Raw genomic sequence first — 25,423 nt, forward strand, 5'->3', positions numbered from 1 at the left:
ATGGACTTCTTCAGTGACCAGAAGTTCACTCTCTAATAAAAGTACACATCTCGTTCTTACGACATGTAGAAAACAAACTTCACAAGGAGAATATACTATAACAAACGCAGAATGTCTTGTGAATGCTACTGCAAGTTATGGTCAACACCAACTAACAATTCCAACGGCAGTGGAGAATAATTATTAGATAGGAGTCTTTGGATTTTGTCAACAAGAAATACAGCAGGGAACTCTATTAGTCCTTTTATTTAAAAACAAGTTCTAGTAAGCATTTTATTTAAAAGTAAGTTCCAGTAATTTTATTTTGATGTAAAAAAGGGTTATAGTGCAAAAAAGTATGACTCATTAAGAAGTTAATAGGAAATGGGCATTTATGCATTCCTCTGGATATTGGTTCAATATCTGCTAAGTCCCAGCACGAACACAAAGTGCTAATGTCTTCTAGCCCTTCAATAATAAAGACCCGGGGGCCACATGGTGCTCTTCAGCACTTGAAATTATATATTGAATTACAAGTGCTGAATGCATAAAATGAAACTGTAAAACCAGTAGTGACCTCATAGTGATTATGTGTTAGCGACAATACTTTGAATATATTGGGGTAAAACATAAATTAATAAAATTGATCTTACCTGATCTTTTACTATTCTTTCCTAATGTTGATATTAGCACATTTTAAATGGCTTAAACAGTTTGAGGAGTGGCTTTATCCTTTCTATTCGATAGTGCTGGTTTGGAGGTTGAGGCAACCCTGTGGCATCCTTCTGTCCATAATCCATTTTAGATGGCATCTGCCTTTGTCCACAGTTACATTTCACATGCGACTCCTTGAGAACTTTGCTTCAGATCAAGTTGGTATTTGTAGTTTGGACACCAGTTACCTAACCAGTGTGGCTGTGAACAATGTTATCATCTGTCTTCATATGTCAGTGCTCGGATCTTACAAATAAGAGTTACTCTTTTGCCTTTGGGGTAAAATACATTAAAACATACAGAGAGGTACCTCTCCATTACTGTTCTGAGCAGAGCTGCCATCTATCTCTGGGGCACGCTTGCTGGTAGAGACACAAAGGCTGGATTCTTCATCAGTGTGGGGCATGGCTGTCATCGGTCACTTGGCCTCACAGACCAAGGCCGTCCTGTGGGCTGTATCTCTCCACTTACTTCTCAGACTTCCTCTTCTGTCTTGACAGCTGAGACTCAACAGCGGACATCATTAGAATAACCCTTTCCAGTCTAAGTTGACCGTTCAGCAAAGCAGGAGCAACCACTTCATTGAGGATGATATGTTTTTCTAAAAAAATTATTCTTTTGGGGCCTTTATTTTCATTTTTCTTTTTTACAAAAATGTTTAGACCTGCAATGAAATTGCACAAAGGTCTGTACATACAGGATACATGGATATACAAAGGGACATATGCAATCTGTATCCTTGATCCGTGTGATCACGGGGTTTAATCTCTAATGCAGTGCGGATTGTAGGGAACGGTATGGCTTTACCACTGCTCATTACACAGAGCGCAGGTCTTTGACAGGCGAGCTGACTGTCTTGTGTGACACAGCCTATAGGAACAGTGACAATGCCCATTTTCTCAGTAACTAATTGAAAATGAAATAGGTTAAAAAAACTCACTATCTCTGAGAACGTTTCCTTTCGGATTCCAGTTTCTAGTTAAATTCGTTAGAATTAACAATATAATAATTATAATGATACAATAGCTATAATAGCTTTTAAGCTGTGGTGACATAGAAAGTAAACCATCCCCATAAGCAAGGGACGAACATGCTCTGAGGATCGTGTATGGAATTGTTTCACTTATCGCTAAATACTTTACTGTCCCTTTATGGCTAGGGCTTCCTACTGTTAGAGCTAAAGTGACTCATTGAACCTCAGAGAGCAGGCACAAGGACGCCACGACTTCCCCAGGAAAGAACCATGGCAATGAAATTGAAATAGCTCTAGGATTCGCTGGAAGTAATAACAAAGCATTGTGTACATTAATCGAGACCCTCCTAGTCTTAATCAGGGTTTCTATTCCTACACAAAACATCATGACCAAGAAGCAAGTTGGGGAGGAAAGGGTTTATTCAGCTCACACTTCCACATTGCTGTCCATCATCAAAGGAAGTCAGGACTGGAACTCAAGCAGGTCAGGAAGCAGGAGCTGATGCAGAGGCCATAGAGGGTGTTACTTACTGACTTGCTCCCCTGCCTTGCTCAGCTTGCTTTCTTGTAGAACCCAAGACCAACAGCCCAGGGATGACACCACCCACAATGGGCTGGGCCCTCTCCCTTGATCACTAATTGAGAAAATGCCTTACAGCTGGGTCTCATGGAGGGATTTCCTCAAGGGAGGCTCCTTTCTCTGTAATAACTCCAGCTTGTATCAAGTTGACACACGAAACCAGCACTTCTACTTCAATATCTGTAGGCTTTCCTACTCATAAATATTAACATATGCACAATTATTTAATATTAATAAACACATTAAATTGTTCTGGCTGGAAACTTATATAATAATCTGCATTCCACATTATTTCTCACCTCACAGAACTTCTGATTCTGGGTATAAAGTGAAAATGTAAAAAAAAAAAAAAAAAAAAGCAGATCACCAGTGCCGAAGTGTTCTCTTAAATCTGTTTTTACAGTTTGCGGATTTTTCTGGGAGGTGGCCCAGATAGTGAAGTATTTGCCTTGCGAGCACAGAAATATGTGTTCCATGCTGAGGACACACCTAAAAGGAGCAGAGCGTTCTCACAATGTAGTGACACGTAGACCCAGGCGGGTCCTAGGGCTCGCTGGCCAGCCAGCCTGGCTTAGTCACAAACCCCAGGCTAGTGAGAGACCCTGTCTCCAAAGATGGCAGGTCTAGCCTGAGGAACAGCACCTGAAATTGTTCTTTTCCTCCATGTATGTATGTGCTCATACATGGACATATGTAGCTGCTCACCCACCCATGTGCACATGAACATGTATGCAGAATGTGTACACGAATAAAGGCATTTGCTTTCCACCCGTTAATTTGCTAAATATTTGACTATTCAAATGTTTCTAATTCATTCATCTTTACGATAGTTTATGATGAAGACAGATCCCGTCACATACAGGGTATTTACAGAGTGTGAGAACAGGGCTCCTGCCTTCCATCAGCAGTTTGTTTCCTCCAGCGACAGGTTATAGAGAAGCAGCTTCAAGTCTCTCCATTAGAAGTTTTCCCAGACAGTGTGCAGTCCCTCCCTCCCTCCTTCCTTCTATTTGCCCCAAGGCCAAGCCTGAAGTGCTGTCCTCCTGATTACCAGAGACTCCTACAGTCCCACTGACTTCCCATGAGCCTTCTTTAAATCTGCTTCTGTTTTTCCTTAATTGACAATAAATTTTCCCTTGTAATGTATTTTGCTCACAATTTTCTCTCCCTCATCCCCTCCCAGATCCTCTCCACCTCCCCACCCATCCACCTACTTGCCTATGCCTTTTTTTTCTTCTCTCTTCATAAAACAGGCAAACCAAACAAATAAACAAAACCCCCAAACCCAGAACAAAAACAAAATAAAAATAACCACCCCCAAACCAACCATACAAAAACCAAATGACTACAAAATGATCAGACGAAAATTTTTAAAAAAGCACAAGAGACACATATAGATACACACATATGCACACAGACACCTACACACATACACACATACATATGCACTCTCATACATAAACACACACATATACACACATGCACATATACATACATAGGCACATGCACAAATATACATAAATATACACATTACACACTCAAACACACATGTATACAAGAAACCTACACACATGCACACATATACACACATACACACACAAATACCTACACATATACACACATACACATATCTATTCACACTCATACATATACACACATACATATGCACACTCATACATATGGACATTCATATACACACATATACACATACCCACACACATATACAGACAAATACCTACACACATACCTATTCACACTCATACACATACATATGCATAGTCATACAATACACACATATATACACATATACATACATATATACATTTGCACACATAAGCACATATATACACACATATACATACAAACATATACACACTAAGACCTACACACACATATACAGACTCACTCACACACACACACACATATACACAGACACCTATAGACAAACATGCACACATATGCATACCTACACACATGCACAGACATAAACATATACACATACATATGCATAATCATACACATACACACATACACACATACATATATATATCTATTCACACTCATACACATACATTGCATTCACATACATATACACACAGACACCTACACATACACACACACACATACATATGCATACTCATACACATACATACACACACAAACCCTTAAAACACAAAACCAGTGACTGGAATATACTAGAAAAAGAGGAGTAAGATTAAAAGTGTCCAAAGTGACACAAGAGAAAAAAGTATCCAAAATTCCACGGAGATCCTGTTGTGTTAGCATTCTCTGCTGGGCATGGATGGCGCCTGCCCCTGGTGACATTCAACTGGAGAAAACGAATTCTTCCCTTGTGAGTGGCTGTCAGTTGGAGATAGCTTCTGTGTTAGAGAGGGGAGCCCATGTCTGCTTCCCTAACAGCACTGGGACTCCATATGGTTTGGACCTATGCAGGCCCTCTGATGCTGCCACGGTCTCTGTGTGTATTAGTTCTGCTGTAAAGCCTGCTTCTTTTAGATACACTTTTTTTTTTACTTTCCTTTTTTCTTTTCCAATGGAAGGATCTTCTTTGAATAAGGACCCACAGCAGTCTTTTCTCTCTAGTTCTTGATCAGAGTTTTCTGGACTTGGCTTCTGCTGAACCTTGGTACATGGTATCCAATTGAAAAGTCTACATATCAAGGGAACCATCTCTAACTAAGGTTGACAGCCAGATGGAGTAAACACCCCCTTGCTTTGCTCCTGGAACCGTAAGGAACATTAGCTGGCCCACCGCCTCGCTAGGGAGCAATGGTATTGAAGGCCAGGGAAGAGTCCCACACAATGAGAAAAGCAAAGAAAACATCTTCATATCAACAGAACACCATCTCATTTAAAGCTGGCACATAAGAACCGGGGACAGTCGATGTAAAATGAATCGGAAGCAAGGGTTATGACTGATGTTTCCGTGAGTCACCCTCCTTAACGCTTTAAAATAACACATTCATTGGCCAGTAAGTTTATAATTTACGTATTATTTTATAATCTATGCAGTATGTAGTCTTTTGTCATTATCCTAAGGATAAGGCAAATTTATCTTCAGTGAAATGTTGGCTTTAGATAAATTTGGAACACACAGTTTTAGAGTCATTCTCTCATATCTTTAAACATCTGTTAAGAATGAACATATCTTCGAGGATGCAATTACGTTCTTTATTTGAAACTGTGTAATAAGATTTATTTTCACCACTAGTTTTCTCCCTGCTTATATCCATGTGTGTATGTGTGTGTGTGTGCGTGTATGTGTGTGTGTGAGTGTGTGTGAGTGTGTGTGAGTGTGTGTGTGCGTGTCAGTGTGTGTATGTGTGAGTGTGTGTGTGTGAGTGTGTGTGAGTGTGAGTGTATGTGTGTGAGTGTGTGAGTGTGTGTGAGTGTGAGTGTATGTGTGTGAGTGTGTGAGTGTGTGTGAGTGTGAGTGTGTGTGAGTGTGTGTGAGTGTGTGTACGTGTGCGTGTGTGTGTGAGTGTGTGTGAGTGTGTGTGTGTGTGTACGTGTGCATGTGAGAGAGGGGTTAGGGGCAGGGAAGAGCACAATAGGATTCACCTCAGAACTGGAGATTCTGGGGATATGAAGTGGGCAAGTTAGATACATTGACCCAGGATAAAGTTCTTGGCACTGGAGAATTTTACATGAAAGTCTTGGGAACTTTCATGTGTGGTTCTGACGTAAGAAGAACACATGTGTTCTCAGTTTATTGGAAGACATTAGTAATCTTTTATAGTTTACTTTGAATTTTAAGACATTGTGCTTTTTAAAGAATTAGCCTCATTGATAACTTTTAAAATGCCAGATTTCCAGAGAAATATAGTGCTTTTAAAAAGTATTAGCTCTTTCTGTCATCCGTTGAGGTTCACTGTAAGAAACATTTATGAAGACTGCCTGAATTCTAACCTAAGTGACAATTCAGTTCAGTGGGCTAAAGGATAGAGCAGTGTGGTTTCCAAGGTTGTGGTGTGACAGTTACATAGTCTCCAAAATGGACACATTTTCAGAGTTCTTCCAGGCAGCACAATTGATCACCTCCTTATTGTAACAGAGCAGTGGAGGCCATAGCTCAAAAAGGAAAGGTATATTTGAGACACGTGCTTTCAGGTGTTTCAGTCGATGATTATTGAAGGGGGACAGGAGAAGAGACAGAGACAGAGGCAGTATATCTCTATACTTTTAAGGGTATGCCTCCAACGAGCGAACTTCCTTCCACCAAGCTCTTTCCCAAGGTACCAACACTTCCCATTAGCAGCTAGTATTTGAGGGGACAAGAAGATGGCACTCACGGGACCCAGCACTACTTAATCATGAACTATCACCCAAGCTATTAGGAGAGTGTGGTGATTGGGGGTTTCTCTCTCTAGGAGGTTAAAGATAAAATGTAAAAAGAAGAGATACGTTACAATCAGCTTGATGACGATTTTAGCAACATCTGAATTTGCTTAAAATTTCTTTTAAACAAAAGGACACAGTATCTGGGTATTGGAGTTGTAACTACATTGGCTCCCTGCCTGTGGGGATGCTGTTGACTCTGGTAACATAGGCAGGACCGTAGCCTATCAGCATCCTGTTTAGAGCTCACGGAGGCCCAATACACCGGAGAAAGCATGTGAATTCTGTTTCTCATACTGATTTCTATCACGTACTCATCACCCGCTCTAATATTGTCAAGAGTTCTTGTGAACCTGGTGTAGCCTTGCTAAGCATTATCGCCATTGTACGTAGTGGAGTGAAGGCTTGCTACTCATCACACTCCCCTGACCAATGAGATTAGCTCTAAATTTACCTGTTTCTAATGGGTGGGAGGACTGAGTTATAAAGTTTCTTACAGGACTTGATACCGAGTATTAATCCATTCAAATCAATGAAATTCGTGCAGGGCTCCATGCAGATGTCAGTGTTTGCAGGTTGTGATTTCCAGATGTCATATTCGACACTCAGGCTGCATAAGTCAGAGTCGTGGGGAACGGGGAAGAAACCTTTAGGGAATTCAAAGGCTTTGGGTACAGTCACTCTGAAAGGGGCACCACTAGCCAAAGGGACCTTGCTCAAATCCGGTGTTCATCTGTCTGTCTTCATCTCTGTACAAAAGTTTTATGATCTTTTAGCACTATTTTGAGTGCGGACCAGGCAGATAAATGTAGAAAAATATTCATCTTTTACTCTGGAACATGTGGCTATCTTGCAAAAGTACACACACACACACACACACACACACACACACACACACACACTCACTATAGAAAAACACTGCACATACACATGAAATACTATAAACATACATACTACACAGACACATTACATATATTCACACACATGCATATCACACACCCATGCATAGTACACACATACACACACATACAGTGTACACAAAACATTCTCATACTATACATTCTATACACATTCGCCCTGGCAAAATACAGATGTGTACACACACCACACACAGAGTCATGTACTACTCACACACAGACACACACACACTATACACACAGTACACACATCATACACATACTGCATACAAACACCTTCCACACATACAGAAGCAGACACATATACACAGGCACATACACAACTCAGTGTAGGTGCACACACCACACACAGTTGGGTCGCTTGGGACAGTATGATAAGAATACTTTCAAGCTAAATATAAAACATCTTTCCATAACTCTTTCTTTCTTCTCTCTCTTTCTCTTTCTTTTTTTCCTTTACTCAGAGATTCTGAGCCCAGCAGCCTCTTGTGAGGTAGTGATTATCGGATGCTTTTAACACGCCACAACAGACACACAGCCGTTTGCTCTCCTGATACTTTTTGCATGGCACTTGCTTTCCTGAAATTAAACAAACACTTTCGCTCCCTGCGTGCGCTCCTCATCTTCAGGGTTCTAACCGGTTAGGGGCTTAGCAGCGCACACCTTGTGTTTCACTCTGGTGAGATTTTGACAATGGAAAGAGCCTCCTGAGGAACTCTTTCAGGACACTGCCAAATTACTACATGTAATTTGGAGCATGAGTGGAGTAAAGCCACATCATGCTGTGACGCCCCCGTCTGTCCCCTTCGCTCCACTCCTTGGACATCCCGGACATCCCGTATTTTTCCAGCGTTTGCTCAGCCTGTCTCTGACTCTGTGTAGGACCTAGCGGGTGCAGCCCCACAAGGGTGGGCGTGTCCCTTTCTTGCTCCTCCCTCCCCATTCTCCCTTCCCTGTGCCCCCAGCTCTGCCTTCCTGGTTTCAGTTCTGGATGATAACTAGCAGTGGCAGGGGAGACCAGTATAATTGGCCCTCACACTCCAGGTTCCCTTTGATTTTCAGTCTCCGACTTTGCTCTTTAATCTTGTTTATTTCACATTGAACAGTCCTATTTGAATAGCCAGCACTTTTAGCATTACAAAGGCCCCGTATTTACAGATGAGGAAAAAGACTTCCAGCCTAGAGCCCTGTTCCTTTGATAGGATTCAATGACGGAGCCCCCCCACACTCCAAAACACTCATTCTCCAAAAGCAATGTCTGCTCCTGGAAACGTATTCATATTTATAAACAAGCATAAATGCCTTTTTTTAAAAAAGAAGTTTTCTTCTGGGGCGCTAGCTGCTAGCTTTTCTCCCTTTCCTTTTTTTTTTTTTTAGATATGGTACACAAAAGAATAAAAATGAAATTGATTTACATGTCTCCCATATTAACTCAGCCTAGGATAATTTTCAATACAAATCACCCAGATTCCAGGAGATGAATGCAAATGAGATCTTTTAAATCAGAAGTGAGAGAAAGCATTGCATTATAATTGCAAAGTAATATAACCAGGCCTCAGCAGCTTTCAGGTGGCTTTGTTGGTTCAGGTCTACAGCAGGAAGGGCGGGGCACTCTGGATGTACCCTGCTCCTACCTCAAAGTCAGGGGCCGTGGCCTCTCCCTCATCCAGGGAAGCCTAGTCGATGACTCTACGGTGCAGAGTGGCCTTGAAGTTTTATTTATGTTTTGATCTATTTCGTGCTTATCTTCATGTCGTCTTTGTTTTCAGTTGACATGTGGTCGGTAGGGTGCATCATGGGAGAAATGGTAAAAGGCGCAGTGCTGTTTCCCGGCACTGATCGTATCCTTCCCAGCAGCCACCGGGCTCTGTGAGCCCTTGTCAATTTATTCCGTTTGTTTCCAATGCAAGACTGCTGAAGATCTCCACCCATGGACCCCGGGGAATTTCTGTGAGATCAAATGTCAAGTATTTGCAAGCTTGCTTCACGGTAGAATAGCCTTGTCACCCAGCAAGTCCATCCATGAAGGGGACAGTTGAGACATGAAAGGTTCAGCCTTGTATAGAAAGCTCTGCCTTACTTCAGTCCTTCCAAGCTCAGAGTCTCCTTAATCACTGTTTGTAGAGATTTCAAAATATTTGACACATATGTAGCTAGATGATAAACGGCCCAGTCAGTATTCACACTGATGCCGTTTAGTTTCACACCCTAAGGAACACTCATTTAGCACAGAGATCCTCCAACCGTTCACCCACATGTGATTTACTTGATTTAACAGAGGCCCAGAGAGCGTGCCTGTCCCATTCACTAACACCGCTCTCAACCTCCTTTCACAAGGTGTGTCTTGTTCACATCGTGTATACGAAGAGACATTTCTCCAAACCTGCTCTTACGTTCTCCATATCATTAACAAGTAATACTCAAAACCTCCTTGATTACCGGTGGTTAAATAAACATCCAGAGAAGTCAACTGAATCACCGAGAAGTGAAAGCAAGGCTCTGTCAAAAGTAGCAGCTAACGAGCAGGAGTCCAGAAGTCCCAGTGTGGACATGACTGCCAGGCAATGCTCAGACACCTGCTCGTTGACGTCACTGAAATTACCACTGAATTTGATCAGGTCTGACGATCTTCTGTCTTTGTCATTGGGGTGGGGGAAGGGAGTGAACTGAAATACTCACTATTCAAAGGCAGTTTTGAGTCTATAATTTTGGGCAATTGTCTAATTAGGTAAGTCTGATTACGAACGTCATATGATTATGCACTGGCTTTAAACTTTTTAATTCCTGTTACAGCTCTTTCCGTCTCCATAATACTCCATACAAACACAAGGATAGCGCAATGCATTCAAGCGTGTGTATTTCATCTGCAGTTACACATATGTACAGTATAGTATTATAACCACACATATTTTCCTTAAGTCTAAAGCTACAATTCAGAAATTCACAAAGTGGTAGAAGCGATCAGGGAAAGATTCCAACACCTACCTTTAGCCCTCACATGCATGTGCGTGCAGAAGCACCCAAACATGCACACACACACACACACACACACACACACACACACACACACACACGTGTACACTCTCACACACCTATACTACAAACACAGCACGCAAACCATAAATGAGTAAACTGGCTAAAATGTTTACTTTTGGTAAAATGTTTTTCTCTAATCTTAAAAAAAAAACGACACCCTGACTTTAAAATCTGTCTGTATTTCTATATTGTTTCTACTTATACATTTTATTAAACAGTTTCTATAAATGTACACATTAGTGCTAATGTAAATTATGTTTCGAAGATACATTGGGCTTGACCAAAAAAATTTACTTCAGATTTGTAAAAAGAAAGACAGAAGGAAATAAAGAAACAAACCTCCAAACTAGGATTTCTTTCATTCCCCGTGAATTAACTACCTTTTTAAATTAACATCTGGGAATAAATTTAAATTAGTCTGCATGCTCTTTGCATGCTCTCCGGAAATTCATTAGAGTTGAATTACTGCGGATTAAATGAATGTTTGCCACCTGAAGACTAAGCAGACCGCTTCTTCTGCCCAGTATAGCACACTTGAGGACTCCCTAGCCAAGCTACTAAACACGGTTCAGCATTATTAAAACCCTTTCTCCAGAGGAGCTGCTTGGGCGTCCATCATTGTTTAACCTGAATCTCAAAACCCTTCGTGAACAACCCTTAAGGCCACAGCGACGTCATGAGGTCATATCATGATGCAGACTTATGTGAGGCTTTGATATTGAGAGTTCCTTCTGAGTACCTCAGAGACAAATCTGTAAATTTCTTGGGGAATCAATCAACTGTTGTTTCATTAGTGATTTCAAGCGCAGGGACTTATTTTAAGTTAGTCTTTTAAATGCAAATTGTAACCACTGTCTGTCACAGAGATAACCTCTTAAAGAGCAAGATGTACCACTTACCTTAAGTATTTCTCATTATAAGTAACTTATTTGAAGAGAAAAATTACATTAAAATATAGTTCTTCAAGACAGAGTTTAATATGAAGCTGGAGACAAGGAATCTACAAAATATATCCTGTTCATGTTGCTTTAAAAGTCAACAATCGTATCTACTCGAAAGCATTCTTAAAATAAATTATGTCTAAAAGCCCTCCCATTCCAGCTGTGCACCTCATTTGCATATGATTAACTAGCAAGAAGGCTTGGAATAAGACTTTTACATTCTTTGCATTATAAAAATACAACATATTGTCCTTAGTGAGAAATGTAGAAATTTGATGGCCTTATAGTTTTTAAATTACAAATATTTCAAGAGTAGACTTAAAGGTATGTATTAAGTGAACCTTGTTCCATCGTAAAGGTTTTATCTCTATTCAAATCAATGGAATTTAAGCTCAGAGGTGGGACAGAGGACTCTGAGGGTAAGAGCAATGGCTGCTCTTATAGGTTCCCAGTATCCACAACTGTCCATAACTTCATGTCCAGAAAAACCAGGGCAAAGTTTTTTTCTTTTTTAGAGTTGTTAATTATTTTATTTTTGAGGCTATAATATAATTACATCATTTTTTTCTGTCCTTTACTCCCTTCAACTCAACCAAGTGCCCTCTTTGTTCAAATTCAAGGCTCTTTTCCCCCCTTAGTTGTTGTTACACACACACACACACACACACACACACACTCACACACACACAGAACTAAATACACACACAATCTGAAGTTGTCTGTCTAGTATTACTTGTATGTATGTTTTCAGGGCTAAATACTAGAGAGTTGATATGTTGATATTTTGGGCTGAAAGTCAGAGTTTGCTTTCTTCCTTAAGTTTACACATAAAAAACTTGACCAGCACCTCAACTGGCACGTACTTTTATCATGGGTTTTCATGTAGCCCAGGGTAGCCCATGAACTCACGAAGTCCTTATGAATGTTTGACCCTCCTGTTTCCACTTTCCGAGGCTCAAACCACAGGCCTAGTATATATGTTGCCAGGTGGGTATTGAACATGCCTGTACATGGTGGCCTGTACATGCCAGGCAAACATTCCATTGCTTGAGTTACTTAACCCAGTCCTGTTTACCTGACCTCATAAAAATTTGATTATCCCCTCCTAACAATCCGGTGTACACAGCGTTACACCCAGAAATTAAGGTGGCCTTCAGAAAAGCGATGCTTTTCGCTAATGGGAAGGGGTCTTTGAGCCTTCTCGTCTCCAAAATGGAGATGTCAAACCTTTCTGTACTTTCACGATGCAGGTAAGACAGGCCAGTGTTTGTGAAGCCAGAGCAGCGCACCCTGGAGGAGGGAGCCATTTACATCAGAGAGTGAATTCTGCCGTGGGAAGTTATGAAGTATCCCCCAAAGGGGCCCACGTAGACATGGGGTCCCGAGGTTGAGGGGTCCCTGAGGTTATCCTTCAATTGCTTCCTGTAACATGTACTAATACACTTTGGAAAACACAGTTCCTGTCTAGTTTTGTTTTGTGAAGATTGGGTTACAATAATAGTTAGATTTACGAAAGAAACCAGTTACAGTGAAAACCGCAAGCCCAGCTCAGCTGACTCACCCAGTCAGGTTCAAGAGGGAATGTTCTGGATTACCATACTTCATGAATCTCATCCTAAACATCCCTTCATGTTTCATGGTACCAGAAACTGAGGGGTATTTCTGAAAGGAGGGAACATTTGAAAGTGAAAGCTAATGTGATTGAGAACTTGGCCCCTCCCCCCTGGTAGGGAACAGGTACAGAGCTTTACAACTATCTGGCAAATAATTTACCCCTGAACTGCAGCTCCAGTGTCGAACTAAGATGTTTTAAACGAGTTAAACAACTCAACAACCAGCGACACACAGAACTCTCCTAAGTATGCGTGTCTCTATCCTGATCTTGCGTTCTCAAACGTAAAAGCGCTTTTAAGACCAGCTTTTATTAGGGAGAGCCATAGTTACTAAAACAAGCAGGGGTCACTGCATAGTTTATGGGAGAAGCTTCCGTGCTGGCCTTAGTTGGAGCTCACAGATCATAGTCTTTTCTCCACAAGAGCTCAGTAGTCCTAAGTGCCACGTCCCAATCTGTAAGACCTTGGAGTGCGAAGGGAAGATCAGGATGTTCTCTCTTTCACTTGTTTCCAGAGACTGGCCTGTAAAGTGTGCCATGAGCAAGAGGTACAGAGTGATCTCTTCGAGAATTTGAATCTGTTACATTTTGTACCATAAAAATAGAACCACAGCAGAGCCTTCTGACATCTGGAGTTAGTAACTGTCTGGGGATATTAGGATAGTCTAGATTATTATTTGTCAACATGTGATTGCCTGGGTAGCCATTGTTACTTGGGTTTTATCTGTGATAATCACTGCAGACCTAAGTGCCTAGAATCCTACAGTTAAGCGGTTTGTGTGAGGGGCTGTGGTGAGGGAGGTCTGCGTTCTTGTGAGTGTTCTGTATTATGGCTATTAAGTTTGTTGTGCACATGGTTTCATACAGAATGCACAGCACATGTGCTCTGTGTCCGTATCTCTCATTCTTTGGAAACCTTACCAGTTTACATGGCTTCCCACAGAGCCAGAACAGAAACACAGAGCCGTACCCAACACCCAGCCTATGTAGCGGCTCGTTGAAGACAAATGGCATTGTCTAGAATTATTCAATATAGATATCACAGGCTGCGATGCCACCTTCAGGTACTGAGCAAAGAATTGGGGAAGACACATTGATGTTCTTGAAGTGGGGGGTAGAGGCTGTGACATTTCACGCTGAACATCAGACAGCAGACCCGGGGTAGTGACTCCTTAGACATGTCAGTATCAGTTCTAGAAATCCCGTGCTTACTAACAGGACAACCGAAGACAGAAGAAAACAAAACAGTGATTCACACGGAACAGTGTCCTCTGAGGGACGTGAACCACATCATGAACTTTAGAGCAAAGCGAGGCCATTCTACCCCATCAGCTCCAGACTCTGCTCTTCACAAACACTGACTTGAACATAAGAAGAAGACTTCTCATTGCCTAGACATCCAGACGTTTATAGGAAGAAAGGACTAGAAAGGGGTGTGTTCAAAGAAAGGCATCAACTTTTAAAGACGGTTGAACCCAGTGTTTGCTGCAAGAATATTTAACGATGTCACTGGCATTAGTTTTAATTGTTTAAATGTCTCCAGGGTCCAGAATGATGCTTCATTTAAAAGCACTTGGTGCTTTTAGGGACCTGAAGTATTCTTTGGATTCTAGGACATGTGACTCTTAGATTTTTACCAAGAATAGCACAGAATTGATTCAGAGTTGACTCTTGGGGAGCATTTGGTTACGAGCAGGGTGTGGCCCATCCTGTCTTAAAATCTTTTGAAGAGGAGGAAGGCAGGAAGGCAGGGATCAGAGCTACACTACAAGTCCGAAACTAAACTGAGCTGTAAAACAAATCCCGCAAAGGGAAAAGCAAGCGAAAAGACACTTAATCCTATGTTGAAGGATTTTATGAAACACTTTTTTGACTCGAGTTGAATGAAATTAGAATAAAATAACAGGTTGATGATATTTTGCGAAACTTGTTACTTGGCTTCTTTGTAGAAGATCTAGGGACGTCTTTTTCTCTTTGCATGGCTCTTTAAAATTCAGAGCAAGTTTGAGTAATGAGTCAAGGACAGCTTGACGGAGCATGGTGCTCCAATTGCACTAGAGAGATGTCTCCTTTCGTGTTTACAGTGATAACTGGGATAAGTACTGAGTTCTCCAGCTATCTTTCTATCTATAAATCTGTCTCTCTCTATCACCTATCTATGTATCTATGTATCTATCTTTGTATGTATGTGTGTGTATGTATGTATCTATCTATGTATCTATATATCTATGTATCTATATATCTGTTTCTATGTATGTATGTATGTATCTATCTAATCTATGTATCTATATATCTATATATCTGTTTCTATGTTTCTATCTATCTGTCTATCTATGTATCTATATATCTATGTATCTACATATCTATATATCTGTTTCTATGTATGTATCTATTATCTACTATCTGTCTGTCTGTCTATCTATCTATCTATCTATCTATCTATCTATCTATCTATCTATCTATGTACTTATAGCTTACATATAGCCACATACTTAACATGAGTTTCTGCATGAGAGAGACTAACCAATCTCTTATAGTGACTTAATTTCTTTATTTCTAACAATTCTGCTCTACTTGGCCGCCTCAGGCACACAATGATGCCATGAAGTTCACTGATGCCTGTCCTTGTTTCGCTTGCCGTTGTCACGCTGTCATCGCTGGTGTTCTCCATGGCATTTATTTCTTGGTAGTCCACGGTAATTTTCATTTGTATTTTAATAAACTTTATTCATCCAGGTTGTAAGGGAGGTAGAAATTTGCAAATTAACTCTTGCTTTTATCTTTGTCTGATTGTCTGTCTACCATTTGCAGTTCATATTCACGTCAAATGTGGTTTCTTTTGTCTTCCGTCTGCACAGTCAGCCTTTTTAGGCTCAGCTCTTGAGTAGCTAATTGGCGAGTGTTACGATGTCTTTGAAGAACTTTGTGTTACGTTAGCAGGAAGAATTGACAGTGCAGGATGGAGCTGTGGAAAACTCACGTTGTTGGGACCAGTGTAAATCTGCAAGGCCCAGTTTTACTTGAAATCAGCTTTGGGCTGATCTTTCAGAGCTTGCATTGTTTATCATTCTCAGGCCTATGAGACATCATAATATTAATGAGAAATAAAAGAGAACAACTGAGTTAGTGCTATGAGGCTGGGAAGGCAGTAAGGGAGGGATGTGAAGCTACTCGCTCAGTGCTAAGTTACAGGTAGACAGAGTGACAACTGTGATAGATGGAGTGACTACAGACAGAGTGACCGTGACAGAGAGTGACTGTGACAGAGTGATTATATACACAGTGACTACAGACACAGTGACTACAGACACCGTGTCTGTGACAGAGTGACTACAGATAGAATGACTGTGACAGAGTGACTGACTACAGACAGAGTGACTAGAGACAGAGTGACTACAGACACAGTGACTACAGACACCATGACTGTAACAGAGAGACCATGACAGAGAGTGACTGTGACAGAGTGACTACAGACAGAATGACTGTGACAGAGTGACTACAGACACAGTGACTACACACACAGTGACTACAGACACCGTGACTGTGACAGAGTGACTACAGACACAGTAAGTACAGACACAGTGACTACTGACAGTGTCTGTGACAGAGTGATTGTGACAGACAGACTACAGACAGTGACTACAGACAGAGTTAACTACGGTGACCTAAAGGTCCTGCAGGTTTCAAACAGTCTTCTAGAAGAAAAAAATATATAAATGTTACAAGTGCATAATACATTTTTGAAAAAAACCCCAGAAATTTGAAGTCTACAAATGTATGTATGTATCTATCAAAACTTTACAATGTATTCCACAACTATAGACAGTTTTTGTTTCTCGATTAGAAAGGGAACAGTGAAACAAAGCTTCTGGGCAGACCCCAAATGTGATGTTTATGGGGACAAAAAGTTAAGTGTCAGTGAAATTTTCCCACTTTTAGAAAAGGAACAAAAATATTAAAGCCTATTCAGGGAAATATACTTAAAACATTTATTTGCTTGCTACTCTAAAAATAAAAATGATCAAGGTAACTTTAGGGTAAAAATATCATGATCAAGTGAGATAATTTTAACTCTAAGTCACATGATTATTAAAAGTGAGGTGTCTGTCTTACATTGTTTGAATCTTTTAATCTTTACAAATAGGAGAGAATTTTCCATCATCTTTCCTTATAGATTTTACCCCAAATCACATGATTATATAGGTGTTAAGATGTTCTGTTACATTTGAATAACATTATTTGTTTTTATAAAACAAAGACTACTTTATATTTCTTGTGTTTGTTAAATTATAGTAGTTCTTCAAAAGCACACAAGTCCCCAAATTTGGCTTATAAGTCCAAGAAGTTTCCCAAGCTGTCCACTTTGACTTCACCTGTGTTGCTAAGTGAAATTCCAGCTGTGCTGATGGGACTCAGGTGACAGGCAGGGGAAGGCAAGAGTCCTTGGTCTGCACCTCTTTTTCCCTTAACCATTTCCTTCCCAGATATTGACCAGTGGAACAAAGTCATAGAGCAGCTAGGAACTCCGTGTCCAGAATTCATGAAGAAATTGCAGCCCACCGTCAGAAACTACGTGGAGAACCGGCCCAAGTATGCAGGCCTCACCTTCCCCAAGCTCTTTCCAGATTCCCTCTTCCCAGCGGATTCCGAGCACAATAAACTTAAAGGTGAGCGGCTGCACACAAGCATACAGGTTCTGGAGGCCTTGCCTGGGCTTGCACTGAGGTGTGTCTGACAGCAATCTTCCTTGGTTAACTCTTTGATCAGTGGTGGTTAGAATCTTGAAATTAATTTTCTTTTGAAATGAAAAATTGAAAGGTGAGCGTACTCTACTTTGAAAACATTTCTTTATGCCTTTTACTTGCTAGAAAATATACTTCCCCGATGACTGCACATTGAAATACATAGACCTATGGAGAACATGTTTATTCGATGCCTCACTGAGCTATTTAATGGTAGCGAAAGTGCTTGCAGGCTAACTATTAATGAGAGCATACTCTGCGACATTAGTCCAACTTTCTAGAGTTTAATTATAGCACTCTTGCAAGTTATTACTTGTTTACCATATTTATGGTTCTAATGTAAGGCTGGCACTCAAAGGAAGTATTACCATATGCAAACAGTCAGTGGAACATGTTCTGGTTCTAGGAGAGCAGCATGCTTACCTGAAGGTCAACACTACCTTGCTGAAAACGATTCTCTGCATATGGTACTGACAATGGCTGCTAGAAGCAGGCGTTGGCAAAGTTGATTCCCCCCTCAACCGGGAGGATTCCACCTGTGCCCCTTCTAAGAAGAGAAAGGCAGATGGCCTCGAGAGCAGATTCTATGGGTGCAGGGTACATGGACCTGAGGGTAACATCAGCTACACATCAAGAAGCCCTTTTAACTAAGGAGATAAATGAGCACCCATGTTAGGCTCGTAGACCATGGGTCATGAAAAACAACTCAAGATTTGAAATAGTATGTGAGTCTGTGTGAACTTCTGTTACTCTCATGACCTTCAGCGCTTTATTGTGGAAAGAATGAGACTCAATTAAGAAAAGTGTATTTGTCAGAAAAAAATGGCCAATAGACATAAAATAACCTTTAACGAATGATGTTTATCTTAATGTAAAACATTATAAACCACAGGAAAATAGTCACAGATACGTGAGTGAGGATATTTACTACATCTTAGCTGTTGTATTAGCAAAATGAAGTGAAAGTATTTGAAAATATTGAATAAGGAAACTATTTCAGACTGTTGAATCATATACAAAAGTGAATAGTGAGAGGGAAAAAGCCACCAGTGGTCACAGCGATGGCCTCTGGTTTATGAGAATGGTTGGGATTTCCTAGCTTTTACTTATGTTATTTATACACTTATATTATTGCTAAATTCTTACCTTTAACATAATTACCTTAATCTGAACATTTAATAACAATTGATGTCCATATTAAAATATTTTAATAAAAATATATCTTCTTGCAAACATTTTCCCTCTAAACATTTTATTACACTACACATGAACATGTGAGTCCAAGTATGGAATCCATACGATGTCTTTCAAATAAAACACATTGGGGCTCTAAATTTGTCAATCCCTAAACGTCCCCATTTCCTATACTGTCATGCACACTAGCACACTTAGTCCTAATTATTGATGTCAGTTACTAGGAAGCACTGTCATTAAATAGAAATATTTCAAATTGCTCAGCCAACCGTGGTTTTACTCTCTTGAACCAGAAGCTTTACTGTGTGTTTGAAACACATTGATTTATTTTTCCTATTAAAACTTCCAGATAATTTGAGCAACAGTAGTGGTTTAAAGTATTACTTATTCCTGTTAAGAAAGCCCTTCATGTCAAATCTCCTCACATGCTTTAGAAACTAAAGATCAATGTGACCTCAGGGCTAGGTTTTCAACTGAGGTGGTGAAGTGCTTGTTTGTAAGCACTGGGACCTTGGTTTGATTCCCAGAACCCATGTAACAAAAGATGAGCAGGGAGCATGCACTTGTCGTCATCCATCGTCCCAGTGTTGAGGACTGAGCATGCGCTTGTCATCCCGGTGTTGAGGAAGACTGAGCATGTGCTTATCATCCATCATCCCAGTGTTAAGGACTGAGCATGCACTCATTATCTGGTGTTGAGGAAGACTGAGCATGCGCTAAAGATCCTGGTGGTGAGGAGGACTGATCATGCGCTTGTCATGCCAGTGGTGAGGAGGACTGAGCATGCGCTAATGTTCCCAGTGGTGAGGAGGATTGAGCCTGTGCTTGTCACCTCAGTGTTGAGGAGGTGTGGACAGGTCAGCCAGAGTGATCTAACAGATAAAGTTCCAGGCCTGTCTCAACAGATAAATAAAAGAGGTTCACAGTGTTTGAAGGACAGTACCCAAGGTTGCACTCTGACTTTTACACTTGTGTGTCTGCACACACAGGTGAGGGAGAACACACATGTTTCAAACACAAAAATGGATGCGACTTCAAAAAATTGCGCTATTGAACAAATACCCTTTCTGACTGCCACAGTGTGTTTGCATAACTAGCTCTGCCCCAACCATACAATTCACCATGCCACCTTGTACACGATATGGAGATTTTTATTACTGTCAGCCATGGTATGGGGTGCCTTTAGCCACCAGATTCCATCAAATCATGATTCCTGCATCTCAATGCCTGATGAACGTGGAATGTTACAACAAAACTCAGTAGTTAAAATGTCGTTTTTATAACACCCAGATTGCTTTTACATATCGAGGGCATCTGGGACACATTGGTCTGCAAGTCAATTTGAACTTTACTTAAATTCTGCTGATCTGCTTTGTGTATGAGAACAGGGAAGCACATTGATTGATTTCCTTCATCCGCCTCTACTTCTCAACTGTGCATTTCCGTAGATCGCCATGCGCGATCCGGTCCATGTAGCATCCTTACAGATGAGCCACACGAGTTCCTTTACCGATTCAAACTTCACGGCTGATAAATGCTATTTATAATTCTTAGTGAACAGTCATACTCGAGTATTCACAACGTATAGCCCTCAAAGAGCTCTCAAAGTGGTAACTTAGATTTTGAGACAAAAAATTGAAAGCTTCATTTCTTTTTATAGCATGTGACTATATTAGGATGACTGTGGCTTTTTTTAGCTTGTTCTCCAGACAATAAACACCCATGCCAAAATGAAAGCTTAGGAGTCTCTGTTCTCTTTTGTCATTTCAGCCAGCCAAGCCAGGGACTTGTTGTCAAAGATGTTAGTGATTGACCCAGCGAAGAGGATATCGGTGGATGACGCATTGCAGCATCCGTACATCAATGTTTGGTACGACCCTGCTGAAGTGGAGGCGGTAAGGCACTGGCCACGAACCACCCATAGCAAGTGCTGAAAACAGTTAAACTCACACAGAGGAGCCCACCATGAGTTTTAAGTTCATTTGTTTCCTGGACCTCCTGTGAACCGGGTGGGTTCCGGTGCCATTTCCTGTCGTTCAGGATGGGTTCCGGTGCCGTTTCCTGTCGTTCAGGATGGGTTCCGGTGCCATTTCCTGTCGTTCAGGATGGGTTCCGGTGCCGTTTCCTGTCGTTCAGGATGGGTTCCGGTGCCGTTTCCTGTCGTTCAGGATGAGTTCCGGTGCGGTTTCCTGTCGTTCAGGATGGGTTCCAGTGCCGTTTCCTGTCGTTCAGGATAGGTTCCGGTGCTGTTTCCTGTCGTTCAGGATGGGTTCTGATGCTGTTTCCTGTCCTTTAGGATGGGTTCTGATGCCATTTCTTGTTCACACGTAGGACTCCTCCAGTTTGTCTAACTGTCAGCCTCCCCACAAGCAGGTTTCATGGGAGAGAAGAAGCTCATTGGTGGGGATGCTCCCTCACTTTTATTTCCTTCATGGCACATCGACATTGATACCATGCGGTATTTAAGGATGTTTCAGTAAGGGAGCTTTTCCTAGGACACTGTTGGCTTAGCAACCTACATGAACAATACACAAGAAAGTAGATATTTCAAATGGGTCCTTATTTTCTAGGTTGATTCTAAATAACACGGTATGATATGTCTTTGGTCTTAGACCTATGTAAGGTTTATAATTCGTAGAAACTTAACTCTTCACTTTAAAGATATTTTCAAGCACCTACTTCCTTCTCTGTGTGTTCTTACACATTTACTTCAGCTTCTCTGTGGGGAGCTGCCTCTTAGCTGCTGCCCATGGGGTCTCTGCAGACCTCCTGTTGAGAAGTTTCTTTCTGTGACATTTGTTAGTGTATCTATCCGCAGTCTGGTCTTTTCTTGGAAATGGCAACATGTCTTTAAAGTATTCTAACATGGGTGGTAGTTCAAGTCACTGATGTGATTCTCCAGCTACTGATGTGATTCTCTAGCTTTGCGGTTGAATTTACTCTGAATCACCTAACGCCTTGCTTTTAATCCCTGTGCTGCAAGGCATGCTTGCTTAAAGATAGTCTTGCTTCGCTTAAATTTCTTCTTCTCTGCTCTCTAAGTGTTTTCTGGAGCCAACGGTGCTTAGTCCTACCCTACCCAACTCTGATTTCCTCTTCCTTCTTTCTGTATGTGAGAAACAAGTGGTTAGTGTCCAAAGAGTCTAGGAGGCCCTAGTCCTGACTTCCTCAGCTGCACAAAGGGATCTTTACCATCTTGTGTGATGTTTTCCTAAATTTTGTCCGCCTGAGCAGTTCTACCGTGATGCTGGTGTATCAGTTTGCTTCAGGCTTATTTTAGTAACTTGCTTTGATTTTTTTTTTTTTTTTTTTTACAAAATGCAATCTTTCCGGATTGGAGTTTTCTAATATTCTTAAAACTAGTCTTTATTCTCAAGACTCAAATATAGATCTAGTCTTTCATACTTTGTAAAAATGTTTAAAGATATCCATGGAGTAGAAGGAAATGCAGGGGGAAAATAAATATATGAATATATTTAAAATAGGTCGTGTGAATTCTTTTTCTGAAAAATTTAAGAAAATGTTTTGGTGTCTTTGTACAACTGTTAGCTAAACAAAAATTATTTGACACCGATTGTCTTTTATTTTGGAAGTTTCTAAAGCGGTGGCATGTTTATTTTTCCTCAGATCTGGTTTCATGTGCTCAATGTGTTTTTAATGGATCGAGGCCTCCAGTTTAATTGGAGTCATAAAGTCTGCATTTGTAATTCACTTGTAATTATGTTGCCTATAAAAGAGACAGTTACTTAGAATCTATAACAGAACATTAGAATAACATCAATGAATTTTTAAGTTTATTTCAACATCCTTTGTAGAATGAAGAAAAAAACAACCCACCCAGACCTTTTCTCAGTATTGTCACCACAGAGCATAGATCGTAAAGTGACAAGGCATGTGAATTTAAGGATCTAGGATAGCCTGAGGATCTCATAAAGGATTCAGCTAAGGGAGAAGAATGAGCAAGCGTTTGACATCAGAACTGAAGTCACTGGCTGCATAGCTGTAGTGTTGCCTTCCACCTACAAAGGTCACAGCGAATCCCGACTCCAGGGCAAGGGCAGTCTATTGCGCTCAGAAGTGTACTGCAGAGGTCACAACCAGTAAGAAACAAATCCCGAGAGTGTGGGAACAACCACACACGTGCTTTGTTAACCAACCTGTGTGGGGTCAGAGGACTTGTCTTGATCCATCAAGTGTCTAAAACAAAGAATACAGACCTGATACTAGAAGTTCATGGGTTGGCTTGTGTTGGAGTCAGGCTTTAAGCCAGCAGTGAGGAGGCCACAGTACCCCGGGTGCTGCTGTCCGAGAGCCCCTAGGACAGTCACGGTGGCTCCAGTCTTACTCTGGGCGTCTGGGCTTAAGGATAGGTTAAGCCAGCCATGCATCTTGTATGCTCCAGTTTATGAACCTTAGGTCCTTGAGACTCCACAAGAGGTGAGCGGGCCAGACCTTGTGTGTGTCGGCTCCAAGGATAAGCTGAAAAGGCAGCTGGAGACAGATCTACAGGTGCGACGCAGCTTAACGCTGTGACTGGGCTTTTCCTGGCGTCCTTGGGAAGACTGGGGAAAGGAAGTCAGTCTGTGTGTTGGGGGTGGGGAGAAGTCGAGTCTATATGAAGATTGCTCATTCTGGTTCAAGACCGAAGATCAATTTGGATTCTAAAACTGAGATTGGTGAAAATGTCATCTACCTGTCCTCCTTACATTGAGTCAAACGACCTGTGTGCATGTCCATGGGGTGTTGCTCTGTTAATTGACACAGGAGGGCCAGCTGAACTGTGGGTAGCACCTTCACTCGGGCAGGTGGTACCGGTCTACAGGAAAGCCAGTTAAGCGTGAACCTCCAGCCTCAGCTTCAAGTTCATGATTCGGTTCTTGCCTCGACTTCCCCTGATGATGGACTGTAACCCGTAAACTCCCTTTCTTCACCTAAGTGAATTTTGATCACATGCTCATCATAGCAACAAAATGAAACTAGAAGAAAGACTAAGACACAGCGTGACAGAGTAATTCTGGGCAGCTACATGGACACAAGAAGCTGTGATATACTAAATAGAATAAGGAAGCAGAAGCCTGTGGTCAAAAGGCTTAGTGCCAGAGTTTGATTGGTGCTGTGGAGAGAGAGAACTGATGCAGCTGTGCCAGTTAAATCACGTAGAGGAGGTCATGAGGACCAGTCGGGCTGCCAGGAGTCATCTCCGCAAATGCATTTAACTCTGAGGAGCACTCAACAGTAGTCAAACAAAGAATGGTGTCAGACTAAGCCAAAAACAGGTGCCCCAGAATCAACTAAGATTAGCAAAGATACGCACGTACTCCAAACCCAAGATCAAAGGGGTGGTTTACTGGAGACCAGGGTTATTGGCTGTCCAGTGGGAGCCAGAGTGGGTGACATAGAGGAGAATCCACTTGCTTCTAGAGAGAAGAGTCCACAGAAATGCCAAGTTATCCCCACTATCTCCCACTGAGGTATTTCGCTGTGGCTGACAGGTGAGCCTGCGCTGTACAGCTGGGAAAGGTCAGCCCCTGAGCCACAGAGCAGATCTAGGCAGGGAATCAGCTTCATGCCCACAGATGGCACACACCTAGCAACGATTTCTTCATTCACACCTTGGAAATCCCTGTGTGGAAGAGAAGTAACCAAACAGCTGAAGGTTTCCTCCCGAGGAGAAGGAGAAGTTGAAGGTTAGAAACGCACAAAGACCTTGCCAGTAAGGTGAGGTAAAGAACATTTCTTTTTTTTTTTTTAATTTATTTTTTTATTAACGTGGGTATTTCTTATTTATATTTCAAATGTTATTCCCTTTCCCGGTTTCTGGGCCAACATCCCCCTAACCCCTCTCCCTCCCCTTCTATATTTGTGTTCCCCTCCCCATCCTCCCCCCATTACAGTCCTCCCCCCAACAATCACATTCACTGGGGGTTCAGTCTTAGCAGGACCAAGGGCTTCCCCTTCTACTGGTGCTCTTACTAGGATATTCATTGCTACCTATGAGTTCAGAGTCCAGGGTCAGTCCATGTATAGTCTTTGGGTAGTGGCTTAGTCCCTGGAAGCTCTGGTTGGTTGGCATTGTTGTTCATATGGGGTTTCAAGTCCGGTTCCTGTCGGCCTGCACTTCTTTGCTTCATCCATCTTGTCTAATTGGCTGGCCCTCACAGATGCCAATCATCTGTGCACTGCAGTGAAAAGCCTCCGACCCTCAACCAGCCATGGGTCAGCCACTGCATCGTAACAAGCAGGTTACATTCGTCTACCTGGAGCAGACTCTTAACAGCTATTCAACTCTGGATGTGAAACCTCAACTTGACCAGCTTTTTATAACTGAAACATATATTATTAAACGTATTATTGCTAAATAATCAAACAATCTTAA

General features: G+C 41.5%; 1 protein-coding gene across 13 annotated transcripts in view; it reads left to right on the forward strand.

The window, feature by feature from the left end:
• Positions 1–25,423, forward strand: part of Mapk10 (mitogen activated protein kinase 10) — a 276,187-nt gene that overhangs the window by 210,572 nt on the left and 40,192 nt on the right. For 12 of the 13 annotated variants that reach the window (NM_012806.2, NM_001270556.1, NM_001318190.1 and 9 more), the window contains 2 exon segments: positions 17,596–17,778; positions 20,818–20,942. In NM_012806.2, the coding sequence (NP_036938.2) occupies positions 17,596–17,778; positions 20,818–20,942 (308 nt within the window). 13 annotated transcript variants of the gene reach the window in all.

Source organism: Rattus norvegicus, chromosome 14 (assembly GCF_021556685.1).
Source record: "Rattus norvegicus strain SHRSP/BbbUtx chromosome 14, alternate assembly SHRSP_T2T, whole genome shotgun sequence".
In the NCBI taxonomy this organism is placed as follows: Eukaryota; Metazoa; Chordata; class Mammalia; order Rodentia; family Muridae; genus Rattus; species Rattus norvegicus.